The sequence below is a fragment of the Strix aluco genome, chromosome 12 (genome assembly GCF_031877795.1).
Source record: "Strix aluco isolate bStrAlu1 chromosome 12, bStrAlu1.hap1, whole genome shotgun sequence".
In the NCBI taxonomy this organism is placed as follows: Eukaryota; Metazoa; Chordata; class Aves; order Strigiformes; family Strigidae; genus Strix; species Strix aluco.
The window spans coordinates 20,587,916-20,606,203 of NC_133942.1; the positions used below are offsets into that span (position 1 = coordinate 20,587,916).

At 39.4% G+C, this 18,288-nt stretch overlaps 1 protein-coding gene across 5 annotated transcripts in view; it reads left to right on the plus strand.

Annotated features, from left to right (window-relative positions):
- ARNT2 (aryl hydrocarbon receptor nuclear translocator 2) overlaps nucleotides 1-18,288 on the plus strand; it is a 104,880-nt gene that overhangs the window by 19,450 nt on the left and 67,142 nt on the right. For 3 of the 5 annotated variants that reach the window (XM_074837365.1, XM_074837368.1, XM_074837366.1), the window contains 5 exons: nucleotides 5,509-5,620; nucleotides 11,859-11,906; nucleotides 14,995-15,039; nucleotides 15,151-15,195; nucleotides 17,784-17,997. In XM_074837365.1, coding sequence (XP_074693466.1) covers nucleotides 5,509-5,620; nucleotides 11,859-11,906; nucleotides 14,995-15,039; nucleotides 15,151-15,195; nucleotides 17,784-17,997 — 464 coding nt within the window. The remainder of the gene's footprint in view (nucleotides 1-5,508; nucleotides 5,621-11,858; nucleotides 11,907-14,994; nucleotides 15,040-15,150; nucleotides 15,196-17,783; nucleotides 17,998-18,288) is intronic. The other 2 variants (XM_074837367.1, XM_074837369.1) reach the window with 2 other exon arrangements.

The following is an 18,288-nucleotide window of genomic DNA, read 5'->3' on the forward strand; positions in this document are numbered from 1 at the left end:
TTTTGAAATCTGCTTTCTTAGAACATTTAAAATCTCTGCGTACAATGCTGTTCATAGGAGAGGGCATGTTCATAATTCTGTATTTAGCCTTAGATCCACATTTACTTGGAGGTGATTGACATCTCAGTCGTTCTATGGATTAACGGTTGGAAAGCTGTCGCATTTGTATTGATAAAAGTAGAATCTCATTCGTTTAATCAGATGCTGGTATCTGACTTTAATCCTGTTTATTACAGTAGATACTGAAGGATAAAAGAGCCTTGTGGAGAGCATGCTCAGTGGTACCTGACATGTAATAGCAAACCTGGAACTGGTCGTTAAAGTTAATGTCAGGGATTCAAAGTCCACTGAAGTGGGGAAAAGCATTTCTTCAGTAAACTTCGGATTTAAACCTGGCCTTGTCTGTGTCTGGCATGTGTAGGTGAGGGGATTATAGCCCATGATGCCCGGGTGGCTGAAAATAGTGTGGTCAATAGGACCTTTTGTAAAATGGATTTACAAAGTCTTGTCATGCACAGCGTCTGGTTGTATTTCAAAGCTTCCCAGCAAGATGTATGGCTGTGGTTTCTGGAGAGGAGCAGAGCAGGAAACACCATCTCCAGAGCTGTGTGCTGCAGGCTGTGGAGACACCTGGCCAAAGAGCTGCGCTCCTCTGGGGGTGTCTCCGCAAGTCACAAATTTGTGTCAGAGACAGGTTAGAGCTGCATTTCATGTGGTGGATCTGGGGTGGGGCTCGAGATTTAGAGTTTGGGATTAAGAGCTGTGGTTTAGTAACGCTTTGCCTAAAAAGAGAAGTCCAGGTTCATCCTGGCGTGTTGCACTGTCCAGTAATGCTTGCTGTGATTGTGGTTCACGTGCGCTTTCAAGGAATCCTTGTGCAGCATTTAGTTTGTTTCTCGTGTTTTGCTTTGTGAACTGCACAGTAGGTGTTTCTTATACTAATCTCTATAACAAAGTTTAAGATGAACATGAAATTTATTGGAAATAAATCCCTGTATTTTATCCCTGTATTTTTAATGTACATTTGCAGATTGCCATTTATTTCAAAAAGATCTCTGAATCTTTTGGGGGCAACCTACACACGGTGTTGGAGGAAAGTGTAATATCCAAGCTTGGAGGGTTCAGCAGTGAAATTAATTCTGGACAGAAATGGAGGGACTAATTCTGCTGCTTTTACATTGAGCACTGAGATTGTCCTTGGATTAGTGTGGCTCCTCAGGGATCCCCAAGATGAACATGAGTATTAGTGGCAGGATCAGGACTGCGCCCAGGCATGACAAGAGCTGTTAGGTGTCATATAACTGGAAGAATATCCACTAAAGATTGTGACTGTTGTGCTGGGTTTTATTTTAATAGCATTTCTGTGTTCTTTGGCAGATCTCTAGGTAACTTTCTAACTTTGAAATTAAATACTGTGTGTATTTTTGCAGCAGCAAAGTGATTTCTATTTGACACTAAGGAACTTCTAAATTATTTTTTTTCAGAACACTGCCTTGATGGTTATAGATGATTTTCGTGAACATTCAGCCTGACCTTGCTTTACTTTCTGAACATTATACCCTTATGCTCATGTTTTAATTTTGGGTAAAGTAAGCAACACTTGTTTTCTTTCTATTGCCAAAAGGAAAGTCCACTCTCAGAAGGTCCAATCTCAGAAGGAGAACAGCTTGTTTCCTAATGTTAGTTGCTGCTGAAACACTTCTGTGAACATCAGTGTTAACATGTGTCTGGACGTGGGTGTAGATGAGCCTGGAAATGTGATCTTTATGACTGTTGACCCAGCATGTCTTTTTTTTTTTTTTTTTTTTTAAATATATATAACCAACTTGACACCTGCTTCTGCAGTGCTGGGCTTTCGTACTAGTTTATGCTACAACAGAATAGCTTCATTTACTTTCAGGGGGCTGCCCTAAATTTATGTTGATGTAACTTCACACAATTGCAGGTTACCCTTCTGATTTATTTTTTTTTTCCTTTAGGTCTGTGTCCAATGCATGCTCCTTTTTTTTTTTTTTTTTTTAATGGTAATAGGCTCCCTGGAGTACCTCTCTACCACAATATTTCTATCTGAGATTGCAGTTTATGGGTCTTTTTTTTTCCACTGTCTCTCTTGTTTTCTTCCCTAAGAATGCACAGACAGGTAACTTCTCAGGTGCTTAGCCAGAGAAGCAGCTGACTGTTCCATCAGATTTTTTTTTTTTGGCTCTGCCTTCCCAGATTGACCCTCATTTTTTGAGATAACATGAGATAACTTTTCTGACCAACCCTTTTTTTTTTTTATAAATATAAAAATATCATCAAAGATCTGGTCCTTTTAGATGCTCACGGATGACTAGAAGTAATTTGTGAAGCAACTCGGATCCATTCCATGGTCTCCTCAGAAGATCTTGCAGCCTGCAAGCAGGGAGCTGCTCTGTTTGCGAGTAGAGTTTTTACAGCCACAATCTAGTGCTTATATTTCTGCGCAACCATCCAACTTTGGTAACAGCTTCCAACACCCAGTTGGCTGCAGCTGAGCAATGGAGTCACTTTGTCAGCTCTGTCCCTGAAGTCCTCCTGTAGTGCTCTGGTGTCACTGTTTGTACACCGAGACCGTCTGTGAGGTGCTTCACTGCTTCTCTGGCTGCCCTCACTGAGGCAGGTCAGGTTCTGGGTGCTCCATGGTGATGTTGCCCTTGAAGTTGGTTTCTTTGCTGTATTTGCTATGTGGCTTGAAAGAGATCCAACCCTCCTGGTTTCTCCATCTGCAGAACTCTTAATTCTGTTGTGTCAGGAGAGAAATATTGGAAAGCTAACTGCTTTTGTTAGCAGTGTATGTCCACCCTCGAGGGTTTTATGAAAGCTGCAATAGGTCTCTTTGACATGGGAAACTGTGAAGTGGAAAGGTAAACTGATGTATGTGCAGGTCTGTCACACCTTCAGACTGTTGTATAATGGAAAGTCTTCTGATTTGAAGGGCCTGAAGTTTTCCTCCCTCTTAGTTGAGCTTTCCTGTGGATCCGCTGATTTTTTTTTTCTTGTGCTTATATCTTGGAAATTTTTGAAGACATCCTTTTAGAGTGATCAGCTCAGTGACCTTGGTTTTGTTCTTCCAGGACTGTGAAGACATATTTGAAGGCTATTTTGTGTAAGAAGTTACATTATTCATTGCACTTGTTTTGATGTGCCATTCTAGAGATTCAAGATACCTACACAGTAATTTTTCAGTTTATACCCTGATAGACAGATGATCTATTTGTTGCAGAATGTTGTCTTTCAGGTGTTTTTGGAGACTGATATGACTGAGCCTATGGTTTGGCCATTCCTCTAGCCTTTGTTTTTTTTCTTTTTTCATATAAAAAATACACAGTTTTTGTTTTTCCTTATTACTTGAAACTTAGTAAATACCCTTGCCTCTCATGTCTTTATACATTAAAAGCTAAACATAAGAGCAGAAAAAAACTCAGTCTGCCTAGCCACAACCACCTAAACTGGACATCTGATCAGGTCTGCCTGAGTTGTCAGTGGTGAGAGCAAGGCACCTATAGAAAGAGGTTTACTCAACATATTTTCGATGTGCCTCTAAGCATGGAATGCATAGTAGTGCAAGGATGGTGCTTTGTTTCCCTTCTAGTGATCTATAAAGTTACCTTAAATAATGAGCTTTGACTTTCAGACTTTTAAGAGTAGATGAATCCAACCCTTGGCCTGTTATTATCTTTGTTTTAGATTGAGGAAAATGAGGTTACAAGAATTTCTCAACACAATTACAAATGCGGTATTGTTTTTACTCTCTTAAAGTACTGCTCAGAGTTGATCTGAAATTGTTTCTCAATTACTACTTAAAAAAAATATGATCTCCTTGATGATCTATACTGAAATGTGTGTCTGAGTGACAGGGACACTTTGCAGGTAGATTTATTATGTTTTTTACCATCTGCTTTAATAAATGAGTGAGCAGAGCATTTCAAAATGACCTTCGGTTCTATCCATGAAATGTGAGTTTGAATGTTCCAAGTGAATTATTGGCATTAGACTGCTAAAAGTACTTACTCTGGAAATAGTGATTTACCAGTTGTCTGGATGCTCATGCCTTTATTTGTGTGAAGATATGCTAATATACATTAATGTAGTGTTTCCACCTAGCAGCAGCTTTAGACACAGTGGGTCTTTCTGTGCTGTGGTGTTGTAGGCAGAGGTCTCATTGTTTGTCCTTGCACACTTCATTGAAAAATATTGGATGAGTACTTTTCTCTGTTGCTTTTTAGTTGAAAAAGAGTTAATAAAAGTAAATGTACTAGAAGAAATTCATGAAATCAGTGAATAGATAAAACATTATTTGAAATGCATAATGTTGCATAATGTATTTATATAAAGTGTGGCAGAGATGAAGTGCTCTCCAGACATAATGAAAGAACATGGATTCCTGCTTCCATAATTGAAGTTCTTTTCTATTCACCTGTCGGGGAAAAAATAGCAGGATTTTTTAACAGATTTGCTTTCCATCAGTAAATATATTTATCTGTAGCTCCAGATACTCCGCCAAGTTTTAAAAAAAAGTTGGAAGGAGGATGAATTTTCTTTCAAGATAATTAAATGTTGTGACTGTAGATTTCCATTTCAGAGTGAGTAAAGTATATCTGCATTAAAAAAGTTTTAATTGCTTACATAGTTTACAAGGGTTGCACAGAAGCAAAACATGCTTAACCCATGGGATAGGAGAAAAGGATATAAATACATTACATTCCACTTTTCTTTTTTGAAGTGTAAGGAACTGTTATTAATAGGTTGTAAAAGTACTTGCCATGAGTGGTCTGAAAACTGTTGTGTAAGGTGTACTCTTGCTGTTCCTCCGATCAAAGTTTTGAGGTTTGAAGCTCTCATTAACCTGTGGCTATACCCAGAGCACCGGCAGAGGAATGAGTATCAGCCTGGATTTCAGGCTCGGTTCTGCTCTGCAAGGCACCACACAGAAATACAGGAGGCCTTGGAGCTCTGCTGAGTTCAGTCTGGTCCTCTGAGTGCCACCAGAATATAAATAATAAAAACCCAGGGTCACCTGATAATTCATCCCTACTCTAAACTCTTGACCTCACTGGAAAACTGAGAAGTTTTTGAAGTTTTATTTTTCTTGGTACGCTGGTACCATGATCCACAGCTTCCTTTGCCTTGGTAATTCAGCTTTGCATTTCTCTATAGAGCAGTTTAACTATTGTGGAAGGTTGTTGGCCTTCATCTGACAGCTCCTCTGAGAAGTAAAATTAGAACCGTTAGGTAAATTGAAATACAGAGGTACCTACCTGTGATTCTCTCTGTCTCCCAAGGCACTCATAATGGCTGTATCTTTTAAGGGAGCTGTGAATCTGCTGGTCTTTGATAGGAGAGCTTTACTTTTCCTTAGAAATAAAAAGGAAAGCTTATTTTTTGAAAGGGCCTTTCTCAAATGTTGTCATCACAATTTTCTGCTTGAAGGTAATGGATTAATGGATTTCCCCCTCCCCTGCCCCTTTCCCTACTTCTCCATTACAGAAATGGCATCAGATATTCCTGGCTCGGTGGCCTTGCCGGTGGCACCAATGGCAAGTGGACAAGTAAGAATGGCAGGATCCATGCCTTCCAGAGGAGGAAAGCGCCGCTCTGGGTAAGCCATTTCTTCTTTTTTCAGGTCTGAAACTGGAAATGACTGGTGTTGAAAAACTGAAAATGTACCTATATGTGCAGGTTTATTATGTAATGTTTATGTAGGTAAAGGACATTTTGGCATTAGACACTGATGGTTTGTTTTTCTCTTCAGTGTATCTGCTCTTCCTGCAAGATCAAACTTGCTGATAAGTGTATTGTTTGTTGTTTTGCATGCTTCAAAAGACTTTCAGGTTTGGCAAAGCATCCAGAAATGGAGTTTGGATCCTGTGGCTGTTGTACATGTAATGAATGCATATTGCCTACATCTATTTAATCTCAGAAGGATTTATCATGTGAATAAAGGCAGAGAGATGTGTTCTTACTTGCATATGCAGACTTATCCAACTTCATCTGAAGTTTGGACTTTGAATCTCTCCCTTAGAGGCCTTCTGTTAAAAATGTTTTCTTTATAATCCCAGGTACAGAAATAGCACAAACAATCACTCTTCAGAGATTGTGGTCTACGATATTCTAGGTCTCACTGGAAATGCAGCATAGTCTGCTTCTGGGAGAAAGACCCTCAATCAATTTCAGCCCTTGCACTAGCTTGAGGGCTCTGCTAAAGACGTAAATTTGTTTTATCCAACTTCAGAAGTTGGTGTGGTATAGGGATAGTTTTTCCACGTCAGATTGCTCTGTGGCAACTCATACTAATCCTCTATGTTAGAAGAAAAGTGTAGCAAGAGCTCCAGAAGGGCAGAAAACTACTCTTTAGCATTGACAAACTCCTGTTTTTATCAAAGGTTGATCACAAATAACAGTCTTTAGGTGATGCTTTCTCAGAGATACCTGATCTGAGGTTGATTAGTCTTATATTTGGCCCTAAATATGACAGGCTTAACGGGATTGATAGTGTGAGTAAAATCTTCACTGATGGACACTTAAGGAGAAGACACTGTTCCTTGTGAGAGCTCTGTAGGGATTGTTCACCAAGGTACATTGCCAGTTCTAGGTGTCTGCTCAAGTAACAGTGCAGGAGTGTCAATCCTGGAATGAATTAAGAAGGGAGAAGGTGGACCTTGCCTTGGACGTGGAGCTAAGTTGGTGTGATATGAACACTCAGGATGGTTGTTCTGAGGGGAGTTCCTTCGGACAGGACAATTTGGAGATTTATCACCGCTGAATGTGCTTCATATGCTGAGCTAACTGTATGAAACTGGTCTGAGAAGCTGCTGAAATCTGTCTTTGACAGGCATCATGTTTTTATTTTGAAACTGTTCAATGAAAAAGCCTTTTCAAACTTGCATTCAAAAGAGAAAACAAAGAGTTAACATTTCATTGCTATATAACGTATATAACTTTTTGTACTTTTGAATTGCAGGATAGTTGATCTCTTTTTTTGATCGTAAACCATGTCAACTGTGAATACCAGTTTGCAAATTACGGTTACCAAGAGTTGATGCTGCTGATTGTGAAATCTTCTGACTATATTAAATACTGACTTCATATTAATTGAAAGCTATGCTTTAACTGTTGCATTTTAAGTATCATCATCTATTTGTGAGAAAGTGGAGTGGGGGGAGGGTGGGAGGAACATAAAATCAAATTATTTTAAATGTATTTAACATGCAAATCCAGTGAGTAAGTTAGTATAGATTTGCTGTTATACCCAGATGGTGGTATTTTATCTGTGCACCATAGCTCTGAACTAATAGCCCTTCTCCAAGCCTGAGCTGAGGGTGCTTTTTTTTTTTTTTTTTTGTTCAGTGTGTATGTGTTCAGACCTTGAGGGGAAGAATGCCTGCTGTGTCTAATTCCTCCTAGCTTCTCTTTGAACAAAGTTGCAACTAACACTTGGTCCTTTCATTACTGCCCTGGTGATACATCTTTGTACACCTAAATCCTTGGGCATTTTAGAAATGAATGCTTTGTGTCAAACATAAAGGAATGTAGCTAGTGAACACAGTCATCTTTTCCAGCTTCGGTTATCTCTGAAAATTGTTTCTTTTCTCATAATTGCTGAGGCAAGCTGGCAGAATAATTGCTGTATGGACTTGAATGTAGATCAGTTCAAACTCATTGGCTATCCAGAAGGTGTTTCTGCCGTGTAGGCATTCAGCTTCATTGACAGCTCAGAAAAATATTTTTCCTTTCTATAAATTACACCAAGTACTTTATAGAAAAAAGTGACAGCATAAGATAATGTACTGCAGTGGTCGATGACTACCTTAGATTAATGTAATGTCAGTTCTTTATATAACGTGGTTTTTCTTTAGGCTTTGCTGTATTAGGGGATGTGGGGCTTTTTCACCTTCCTAACTTATCTGTACTTGGGGAGGGAGTATTGGTAGGGTTTTTTGGTTGGTTGGTTTACAGGTGCATTGCTTTTGTTTCAGTTCAGCATATACTCTTTTTTTCTCTGACTCAGAACTGTGATCTGGGGAGGTATGGGGAGGAAGAGACCTCAGCCCATCAGCCTCTCTCCCTGGTTGTACCCCCCCGATATTGTACCGAACAAAAGGCTGTGGTACAGATCCCCATCTGCCTCACAGCTGCATCGGCTTCTGATCATTCCTGCCTGCCTCCTTCCTACGCTGTATAATCATGGCAAGCCATCTTTTGACATTTCTTGGGAATTTTACATTAGTAATTTTGTTGCAGTGTTCAAATCCTCTCCCATCTCAATTCTTTAACCTGTGCAGGACCACCTCGTGGAGGTTTGTTGGGGGTTTTTTTGTATGAAAATGTTTCTAATTAAAAATAAATAATTTTTTTAAGTATTTTTGTGATTATGGTTATTTATGGTACCCACACATCTTTTGAGGAAAATATATTTTAATAAGTACCTCATACATCAGGCCTTTTCATGATTGACATGAACAGTATGAAAGAGGAAAACAAGATTTATGCTGTCTCTTCAAAACAAAAGAGCATAGTGCGGCTTTTTTTTTTTAAAGTCTCTTTTTAATGGAAATTTTAAATGAAGATAAAAGATACTCTTTCTGAAACTTCTGGAATGATGTCATTTGTCTTAGAGGCTGCTTCTACTGTTTTGCTAATGTGCATGCAATATTGTGTATCTAAACAGAAGATCTTATCTGTCAGGGTATGAGGAGTTTGTTGGAATGTTATGTTTTATGTGTTCTGCTAAAGGTTACAACTGATTCCCTATCTTTCACTGCACTTTGCTGTAAAGCAGGCATGGTGGTTCAGGCAGGACATTGGAATCAATAACTTGATACCTGAGGGTTTTTTTCAGGTTTTGAAAGGGTTTTTTCATTTTGCACAGTGAAATGTGAAATTAGGAAATGTGTTTATTAACAAAGATAGGATAGAGATACATTTGCTGTTGCATTTTTACAAGTATTGACATTTTTAGTGAACTTTATGTTCAATTTCTTATTTTTTTAATGATCCTGCATTTGGAATAAAGTCAAGGTTTTTAAGTAGTTTAACAAAGGAAAGACATTCTTTAAAGATTTAGCCTGCTACAGTCTGGTATTGCACCCTAAGCACTCAGATTCTGCTGTGATGAGCCCACTGTAAATGTGGTAGGTATTACCTACGGATATTAACCCATCAGGATCTTCTAAGATGAGAAGCTGATATCCAGCTATCTAGATAAATAGGTGTGTTAGTCCCACTTATTGCTTTGGAATTGGATATACAGCATGGGCAACGGGACCAAGCCTTAACTGTCATCAGCTTCTCTGTATTTGTCTGCATTATATTCCAGTAATAATAAACTAGACTAAATGTAGTAGAGGTAATGCCTGATGGTGGGGGGAAAATCCATCTCTTAGCACTCAGCTGAAGTATTTGGCTGGAAGCTAAGAAAATGTACCAGGGCACGGGATGTCAGTGTATTGGAGGGTAAGGAAAGGAGTTACAAAATTAATCCATCCCAAATTAAGGCAGCGTTTTATTAAATCCCTGAAGACAAGGCTTTTCCCCATAGGCATATATATTTCCTGCATCCCTTTTCTCCCTGAGTTTGAAACTGGAGCTTTCTCTCAGTTGTGTTTCAATTGCCAGTGAAACCATTGAAGGATATATGCCTGATGTGATGCTTTTGTGAGTGGTTTAAGGTGGAGCCAGCCCAGTGCTGGCCTGAGTGTGCCCTCTGCTTGTAAACAAACAGCTCTCCTCTAACTTTGGCTTTCACATTTTCAGTGTAGGTAGAAACATTGCAATTGAAATAACTCAGGAGTCTGTTCTGGAATGTCACCTACAGACGCATTATTATATGTGGGAAGAAGAAGGCAGGTAAGAGGAGACCTCCGGCTAGGTGATAATAAGGAAATGTTAAATTGCTGGGAGTATTGTATGTGCAGCAGGTCTGGGGAAATGCAGGCTGCTGGTGCCAGCGCTGAGGGCCACTTTTGGCCAGCTGGGTCCCGGCTCAGCTGCAGACCCAGTGGCGGGAGCCAGGGCGCTGGCCACCGGAGGTCGGTGATGTTCCGTGCCAGGCAGCGGGGAGGTCACTGACTTTGAAACCAGATTTGGTGATGATTAGGTGAGCGAAAACATAATTTATAGTGAAAATGATGATTGCATCAAACTTAACCAAATTAAATGCACATCTTTTCTTAAGACTCTTTGGGGAAATGCTTCCTCCAGAAATGAATAATCACTATTACCATCTGGAAAATATTATTGTGACTTTTCTAATACCATTTCCAATTCCTGTGCTTATTTGCTGCCCTTGTTCTGATTGTACGTAGTTTGCTGTGACTCAGACACATCTTCTATAGACCAGTCTGTCTTGGTTATCAGAGTTAGGAAGCAAGGCAGTATTGCTGGACTGGCACTTGTACTTCTCTATGCTGATGCAGTTTTAGAGAGTGTTTTTACATCATTATTCCCACATTCTGAACATACAAATCTGAATTTTTAATTGGTAGGAGTTTCTTTTAATACTGAGATAAATGTTATTGTCACTTTGCAGGGTTTTTGCCTTTAGTATGACATATCTGTTGTTAATATGAAGAGTGTTAGAGACATGGAATCTGTAATTGTATGAAGTTTTATTACACTGAAATGTTAGAAAGCTTAGTGTTAAAGAAACCCGACAAAATTGTTTGCAAAACAAAACTATGATTTTGTATCTACACAGATTATATTTAAGTGACTGATCAAGGTCTGTATATCATACTAATGTATCTTCTTATTAAAATAAATACACTAATACAATAATTGTATATGATAATTTTATATCAGCTTGGTTCTTGGTCTACCTTAATGACAGAGTCACCCCCTTATAATTGGGATATATATTTGTTCACCTCTTTTTAAAGGTATAAAAATGTATAAAATGCTTTGGAAATTATGCTATTGCATAACTTTGTGGTGACTGAATATCAGTGGGAAGGAGACAATCACACTGCCTAACATAGGAAACTAATTCAGGTGGCTAATTTAGGAAGTTAATCTTCTAGTCTCTCTGTGTAAGAGGTGAAGAAAGAGGTTCTTGCTTTTTGTGGCTCCCTGGAGGAGCCTAACTGGAGGGCTGGGATTCGGCTCAAGGAAGAGCTTGTCTCTTCTGCTGACTTAAGAAGGAGGTCTGGGACATAAACCACGTAAGTGTAGGTGCACGGTAGATCCATAGGTCGTTTTAGTAATGACCACAGGAATACCACAAAATAGTTGCCATCTGCAGACTGGTTGGTAATTTGTGTGAAATGATTGGTAATACAGGGCAAGTCTAAAGAATGTACCACAGTTACAATCAATAGCAGTGACGTAGATAATCCTCTTAGCAGGGAGGCTGGGAGTTTATTCTGCTCTACCTCTAACATGCTTTCTTTAGGCTGGGGCAAAAATAGTGGCCTGGTGTTTATTATGTGTACAGCTTTAGAGCTTTATTTTCTTTAGCCTTAATTTCAGTTCTCTAACATAGAGTCCCCACTGATTTCTGTAAACTTTTATCAGGCCTCAGAGATACTACTTCTGATCATCTCACAAGAACTACATTTATTTAGTATTTCTTTTTATTTGTTAATTTTAACAGTGCAGATTTCTGTGGAGAAGAGCAATGATTTATTACTTTATTTTTTTAAAACTTGTATTCTTTGTATTCCTGGCAGCTGATGAGCTACTTTTAGGTGGTCTGGAGAATATGAGCAAGACTGGAATCTACAGTCATAAACACCTCCAGTCAAAATATAAATCAAAAAAGGCTGAGAACCACTGGCTTGAATGTTCCTATCACCATTGCCAGCATCATGATTACTGATTTGGAAATCTTGCTTTTACAGAATGGACTTCGATGATGAAGATGGGGAAGGGCCCAGCAAATTTTCAAGGTGAGCATTTACAAAGAGTTGACTAAATCACCGACTTCTTTCAGTGCAGAAAGACAGCTGTCTTGCTACTGATGTTTTAAAGTCAGTATGAATATGGCTGAAGAACTTGCCAAGAACTTGACCTAAATTCTAGTTACTGTTTGTATCAGCTTCCTCTGCAAATTAGGCATCCTGGCAGAAATCTTCCTAATGTGGTTATTGGCTTGCAAAGTTGACAGTGTGTGTGTCATAATTTTGCTCTGCAGCTATGTCAGATGAGACAATTTGTGATTTTTACCTTATTATTTCAACTGCTGTAGATGAACTTTGGTTAGATGTTGCTGAAGTTGTCTTTCTGCCACTGAAAATGAACTTTATTTTGAATTTCCTTCAGATGTTAAGTGCTTGTTGAGACAATATGACAGATCATAGAGGTGTGGATTGTTTTCTTAAGATTAAAGTTCATTATGTACCATTAGGTGTAACTGAATAGTAAAAATTGCCAAAATAAATGTTAATTAACATGGAATATTCTAGACTAGAAATCAAAACAAACATTAAAGCATCATTGCCATTTTTTCACTTTTCCATTTTTTTCTGGTTTGCATTTTTTTGTAAGAAACCAAGCAGCTGCAGTGAGGGGTAGATACTTTGAGGCCTACAGATAACTGCTGATTATTCAGATTGTAACTGCAGCTCTATAGCAGCAGCCATGTTGAAACACAGCTGTCATGTAGGATTTTAACAAGCTCTTTCTAGTCAATCTGAAATATAAGTATGCTGAAGATGTGTCATAACACCGTATCATAACCTACTGGACAAGACCAGCAGCACCCCTGTTTAGCTGATGTCATTTACAGAAAGGATATTCCAGTCTCTGGTGTTACAGCTGGTGGTCTGAGGGATAGCCCTAATGTTTGCTAGAAGATATATGTTAAGGGAACAAGGTTTGTGATGAATGTGACCTGATCTGTGCCTACATAAGCGCCAGGATTTCTAGGCACACTGGTGCACGTGGGTTGGTCTCTCTCCATCCTGGCTTCAGCCTTTCAGAGTTTTGTGGTGGAGAGAGCCAATAGTTCCATTATTTTTATTGGAGAGGTATGCTGTGCTGTGCTTAGACTCAGTTGATTTCAGATGTCAGATCAAAATCTGATATTTAAATCTTAAATGCTCTAAAACCCCCAGATTGTTCTGCTTGTAGAGAGTACAGAAAAACAGTGCAGAGACACCCAGGGCCACATTCAGACATCATCTTCTAGTTGTGCCCTCCTTTTAGGACTTTTCCCTTCTCCAAAACGCTTATGTGACTGACTCCTAGCTTGTCTCGCTCAGAATTATTTGGTTAGCAAAGAACTGCTGTTTAAATGTTTAAGCTAACCCAGCTGGCTTTGACTGAAGTGCCTGAGGAAACACGAACGCAGGGAGGTCAGCTGGGAGACCGGAAGGGAGAAAACAGTGGTTGGAGGCAATACTATCTTCAGCCCAGCCAGCCAAGCAGACAAGCCCCAAGCTAGTGGTAGCACAGGAGGTAGTGGTGTTAGTATGGTACTCCACGTGAGTTAACACACCTTGCTTCTCAGGGACTTCCAGGCCAGCTCAGGTATCTCTGCATGGCATCTCATCGTCACGTGGAGGCGTATGCATGTACTTCTCACGTAACGGCATGTGGCCATTCCTCATTGAATCTCTTTTTGTTTAAAATTTTTTGGGCTCAGTCTGTTCTCTGGGCAGTCAAGTGGAATGAAGTGGTGTTCTCACTTGAACGTTCTGAGGGTGCTGGTGTTAAACACAACAAAGAAATACAGCTCCAGTCTTGCTTAAACTTTGTCTTCAGCGTTTGAATGAGTCTTAATGAGGAAGGAAAATATGAAACCTCATAGACAAACTTGCACAGTTGGGGTACTTAAAATTAGTTTTAATTCATTTGAGGAGAAAAAAAAGTTCATTATTAGTTTTTTAGAAGAGAAGATGCTTAATTATGCTGCATTACTTTGTTAGCTAATACATGGGACCTTCATAGGTTGTCTGTTGTAATAAATTACATCATCTTGAAAAGGCATAATTCTAACACAAAATCTCCCTTGACTATTCTTGAGCAGTAAAACTCTTCACTTCTAGAAAAGCTGTTAGCCTTATTTTTGTATTTTCTAAACCTACAATTTCTGTTTTGGAACAAACAATTTGGTTTCTCCAAAAGTAAGATCTTTTTTAAACAAATGCATCTTTTTGTAACTATGCCAGCAAAATCTAATTTCAAATGATTAGTATGTTTTTAGGAAAGGGAAAGGAGGAGCAGCATGTCATTTTTTGGTGAAATGTCACATTGCTGCCTGTCTCTGGGACCGTACTTCAGAAACAGTGAAGCTTTAATCCCACGGGGCAAAAGTCCCATTGATCTGGATTTTCTCCATAAAGTTGCTGCCAATACACTGCACATACCTGTTTGGGCATCTAACTTCTGTTGATTTGGGTAGGAATGAGGTACCTCGTTACTTCTAGGGATTTAAACCAGTTTTAATTTCACTTCTATCTATCCAGCAGTTTCATCTGCCTGACTGACTTTTGCCAGTCTTCCCAACAGACGGTAGAGTGTCTGTACCTACTAGAGCTTTTTTCTGAAGGCATCATTATATAATGCCTTGCACTTAAGCGCGTGTCTCTGCCCTCCCATGTTATCTGTAGACCATCAGTGCCCTCTGCTGAATGGAGTGAGTTGTGGTTGCAGTCTGGAAAAGATAGAGCTCTTTCACTTCCAACACAGGATGAATACTTCATGGGCTGCTGTCTATAAAAGCTCAGTGGTGTTTTCTGTAATGGTGCTGGTTGTTAAGTTTTCCAAGCAATGAGTGTACGTCAAAGTGTTTGCATAAATGCACTGAAATGTGTCTCCAACTTTTCTGAATATACAAATGAAGCTTTTGAATTGGCATGGCTTGGAAGTTTCATCAGACTCTACGTTTTCTTTGCTTTATTGTTCTCATGCCCTCATTTTTCTTGCTGTTATTTGTAATAGTTTGCAGTTGTGAACCTCTTTGCTTTGTGCTGTGTGTTGACTATCATGCAATGCGTAACCCTTGTAGATTTACTTACTATCTTTTGTTTCTAGGTATGATGGTGATCAAATCTCTGGTGATAAGGAAAAGTTTGCAAGGTAGGCGTGTTCTGTAGAGCTCTTCTGCTGAGAGAAAAGAGGGGGATGTTCGTGTCCAAAAAATCTCAGTACGTGTGCCTTAGCTTAGAGAGCTGGTCATTTTGTTTCTAGGTGGGACGATGATCAAAGTACTGCTGACACAGAAAGGATGGCCAGGTAGGAAAAAGGAAATCAAATATGGCTTGCCCCCATTTTTATTTTATAGAATGCCATTCTGACTGATCAAAAGTCAGGAGGGTTGGCTGATCCAAAAATGTTTTAAATCAGAAATACTAACACTGGACCTAAATGGGTTTGGATCAGCTCCTGCAGTGTCCCAAAATCTAACATCCCTCCAAAATTTCCATATAAAAACGAAGTTAGAAATGGCAGAAGTAGGACATGGTTCTGCGTACATGTTTATGAATGCCAGGGTTCCTAGGGCAGACACATTTGGAAGAGGAGCACAGCCCCTTTTTTTCTTTTAAGGGTTTAAATTTGAACAAGTTTCAGGAAAGTTTCAGGGTTTTGTTTGCTTGAGCATTTTCATGGCCAGTTCATTAACATACTATTACTTTTTAGCTTTTATGATCATAAATGAAATGGACTGTTGGATATTCTTTTCTTCTCAGAAAGTTTTGCAAGCTCTTTGTTTACTCTTTATAATGGTTGTTATCAATGTTCAGGAGTATTAAAATACTTTAGTGGCAGACAATGTAATATGTATGTGGCAGACAATGTAATATGTATTTATAAATGTAAAATATATGTTGAATATGTGTGTTGTTTGTCTCTCTTTTCTTGATCACCATTTCTGTGAAAATGCTGAACTCAGAGCAAGCTTTCATCGTGTAAAAATGCATTTTTCTTCCCCTTGTCCATATTTATCTGCATGTATATGCTGACATGTACACACATGTGCTCTTATGTACATGTGCAGTCACAGAAGCTGTTCTGCTTGTGTATGTGTATACAGTCCAACTCCCATGCACACGTGTGTGCTCTTATCTACACATGCACTGTCACACAAGCTGTTCTGCTTGTGTATGTGTATACCATCCAGCTCCCAGGGGCACTGTTCTCTCCTACAGCTGTGCGGACCCACACAAAGGCTGTTTATCAGCTATTTGAAATGGAAAGGTTCACTATTATGGTGTAATAGATAGTTAAATAGATAGTGACCTTAACCAAGGGGCTGGCTGTAATTTAGTGAACAGCCATGGGCTATCATTGCAGGGACCCATAACTGGATCTCCTGAATATCAGATAGTAAGCATAGGCATCAGTAGGAATAATAACTCTGCATGTGGCTTTAACAAGTGGTATTTGTGGAGACAATGCCTCGTGCATATAACACCTATATGTGCAGGGGCAGGATACACATTGTAAAGCAGAGCAAGCCCATGCGTTCCTCTGTTGCAGGAAGCAGCATACTACAATTCGGATTCTTTTCCTGTGTTTTAAGAAAAGGCTCCATTATTAAAACTAGCCAAAAAGTGTGCCAAAGCCCAGCTTCTGCTCTCATGATCAGTCTTCATTAACAGTCAGCTTCAAAGAATGTTGCAGTTTCTTTTAATGTTGTGTTATCATACCGGTCAATGCTGGTGGACTCTCCAAGTGATCACCTTTCACATCTTGTTGGATCAGCCAGCGATCCCACAAGAAAATGCCATGCACAGCTCATTGAAATCAGTGGAAGATGCTGCTTTGACATCTGAAGCATCATGTACCTGTCGTGTACTTGTATTTAGCTGCCACCTGACAGGTACAGTATGGAAAAAATAAGTGCTAGGCACTGAAGTATTCTAGGTCCATTTGGACCATTTCAGATGTATATATTGGTGTAGTTCATTAATAGTGATCAAGCAGTGGTGATTTACAGTATGGGAAAACTCAGATCTTCAGTTCTGAAAGATTTTGGTGACTATCCATTTTGAGAATTCTCAAATTTGACTCACCACCTCAGTCATATGTTTGCTATAAAGGATGAGAACATTGGAGCTCAGCTGAAGTGGGGCAGCATCAAGTACTGTCATTGTTATTTCCCTGCTGTGCTAGATTGTTCTCGAACATAAATTCTGATCTATGTCTGACAAGCCAGATGTTTACTTGCTGTCTTTCGTACTCATTTTATTTGTTTTCTGGTTGGTTTTTTTAATGTGTTCTTACACCATATACGGTCCCAGCCTGCAGCCTGATCCTGTAGGCATGTAGTGTCTCCCTACGGGGATGCGGGACGTTACACACACTATTACAGGACTGGAGATCTGTGTTGTCATTGAGTGGGTTTTTTTGTAGGTCAGTGCTGTCGCTTGCTGCTGACCTGATCCAGCTGTTAGTGAGAGGTTTCCTCTAAAAGAGACATTTTATAAGCAGATCCAACACCTTGAGGACTGGAAGCTGTGAGATGCATCACAGCAGATTTGGGAGTTTGGCTGGAGTTGGCAGTTCCTCACGTCTCTATTTCATTTTTTGTCCTTAAACCAAAGCAGATTAAACTGGTTAAGAGATTAAAGCCACAAGCCAATAGCTAGAAATATGGGTTCTTTTCACAGCTATGGGCAAATCATATTTATCCTTCTGTGGCCTGGATTTTCTGTCTATAAACTGTGGGATAATAGTGCTTAGCTTTGTAAAGCACTTTGCTCTCCTGGGGTGAAAACAGCAAAAAAGTGTGAAGTATTATGATGCGTTACCTCCAATTGAAATTCTTACACTGATCGTGTCTGCTTTTCTGTTGGTTTGGTGTTTCTTTAAATGTTCAGGGAGAATCATAGTGAAATTGAGAGACGCAGGAGGAATAAGATGACGCAATACATCACCGAACTGTCTGATATGGTACCCACTTGTAGCGCATTGGCTCGTAAGCCTGACAAGTTGACAATTCTTCGGATGGCCGTTTCACACATGAAATCAATGAGGGGCACTGGAAACAAATCTACTGATGGAGCTTACAAGCCTTCATTTCTTACAGAACAGGTAGATTTTTTTCAAATGTCTGTTTTCTCTGGTTTGTGGTCTTAAAAGATGTGAGTAAATGCTGAGAGGGAGTAGAGTCTCAGCTTGATCCTTCCCTGTTGTGTAGTAACTGGTACAAGCCACATATCCAAGGTGTGAATAGAGACAATTTTTTGTGAATGCTTGGACTTGATCTTAACCGTATGACAAATCTTTCTCTTCGAAGCAGCAAAATGGACACTTTTATCATTGAGGTCTGTCCATCTGAAAAGCAAGTCACTTGCTGCCTTTCATCACTGGAAAGGAATTTTC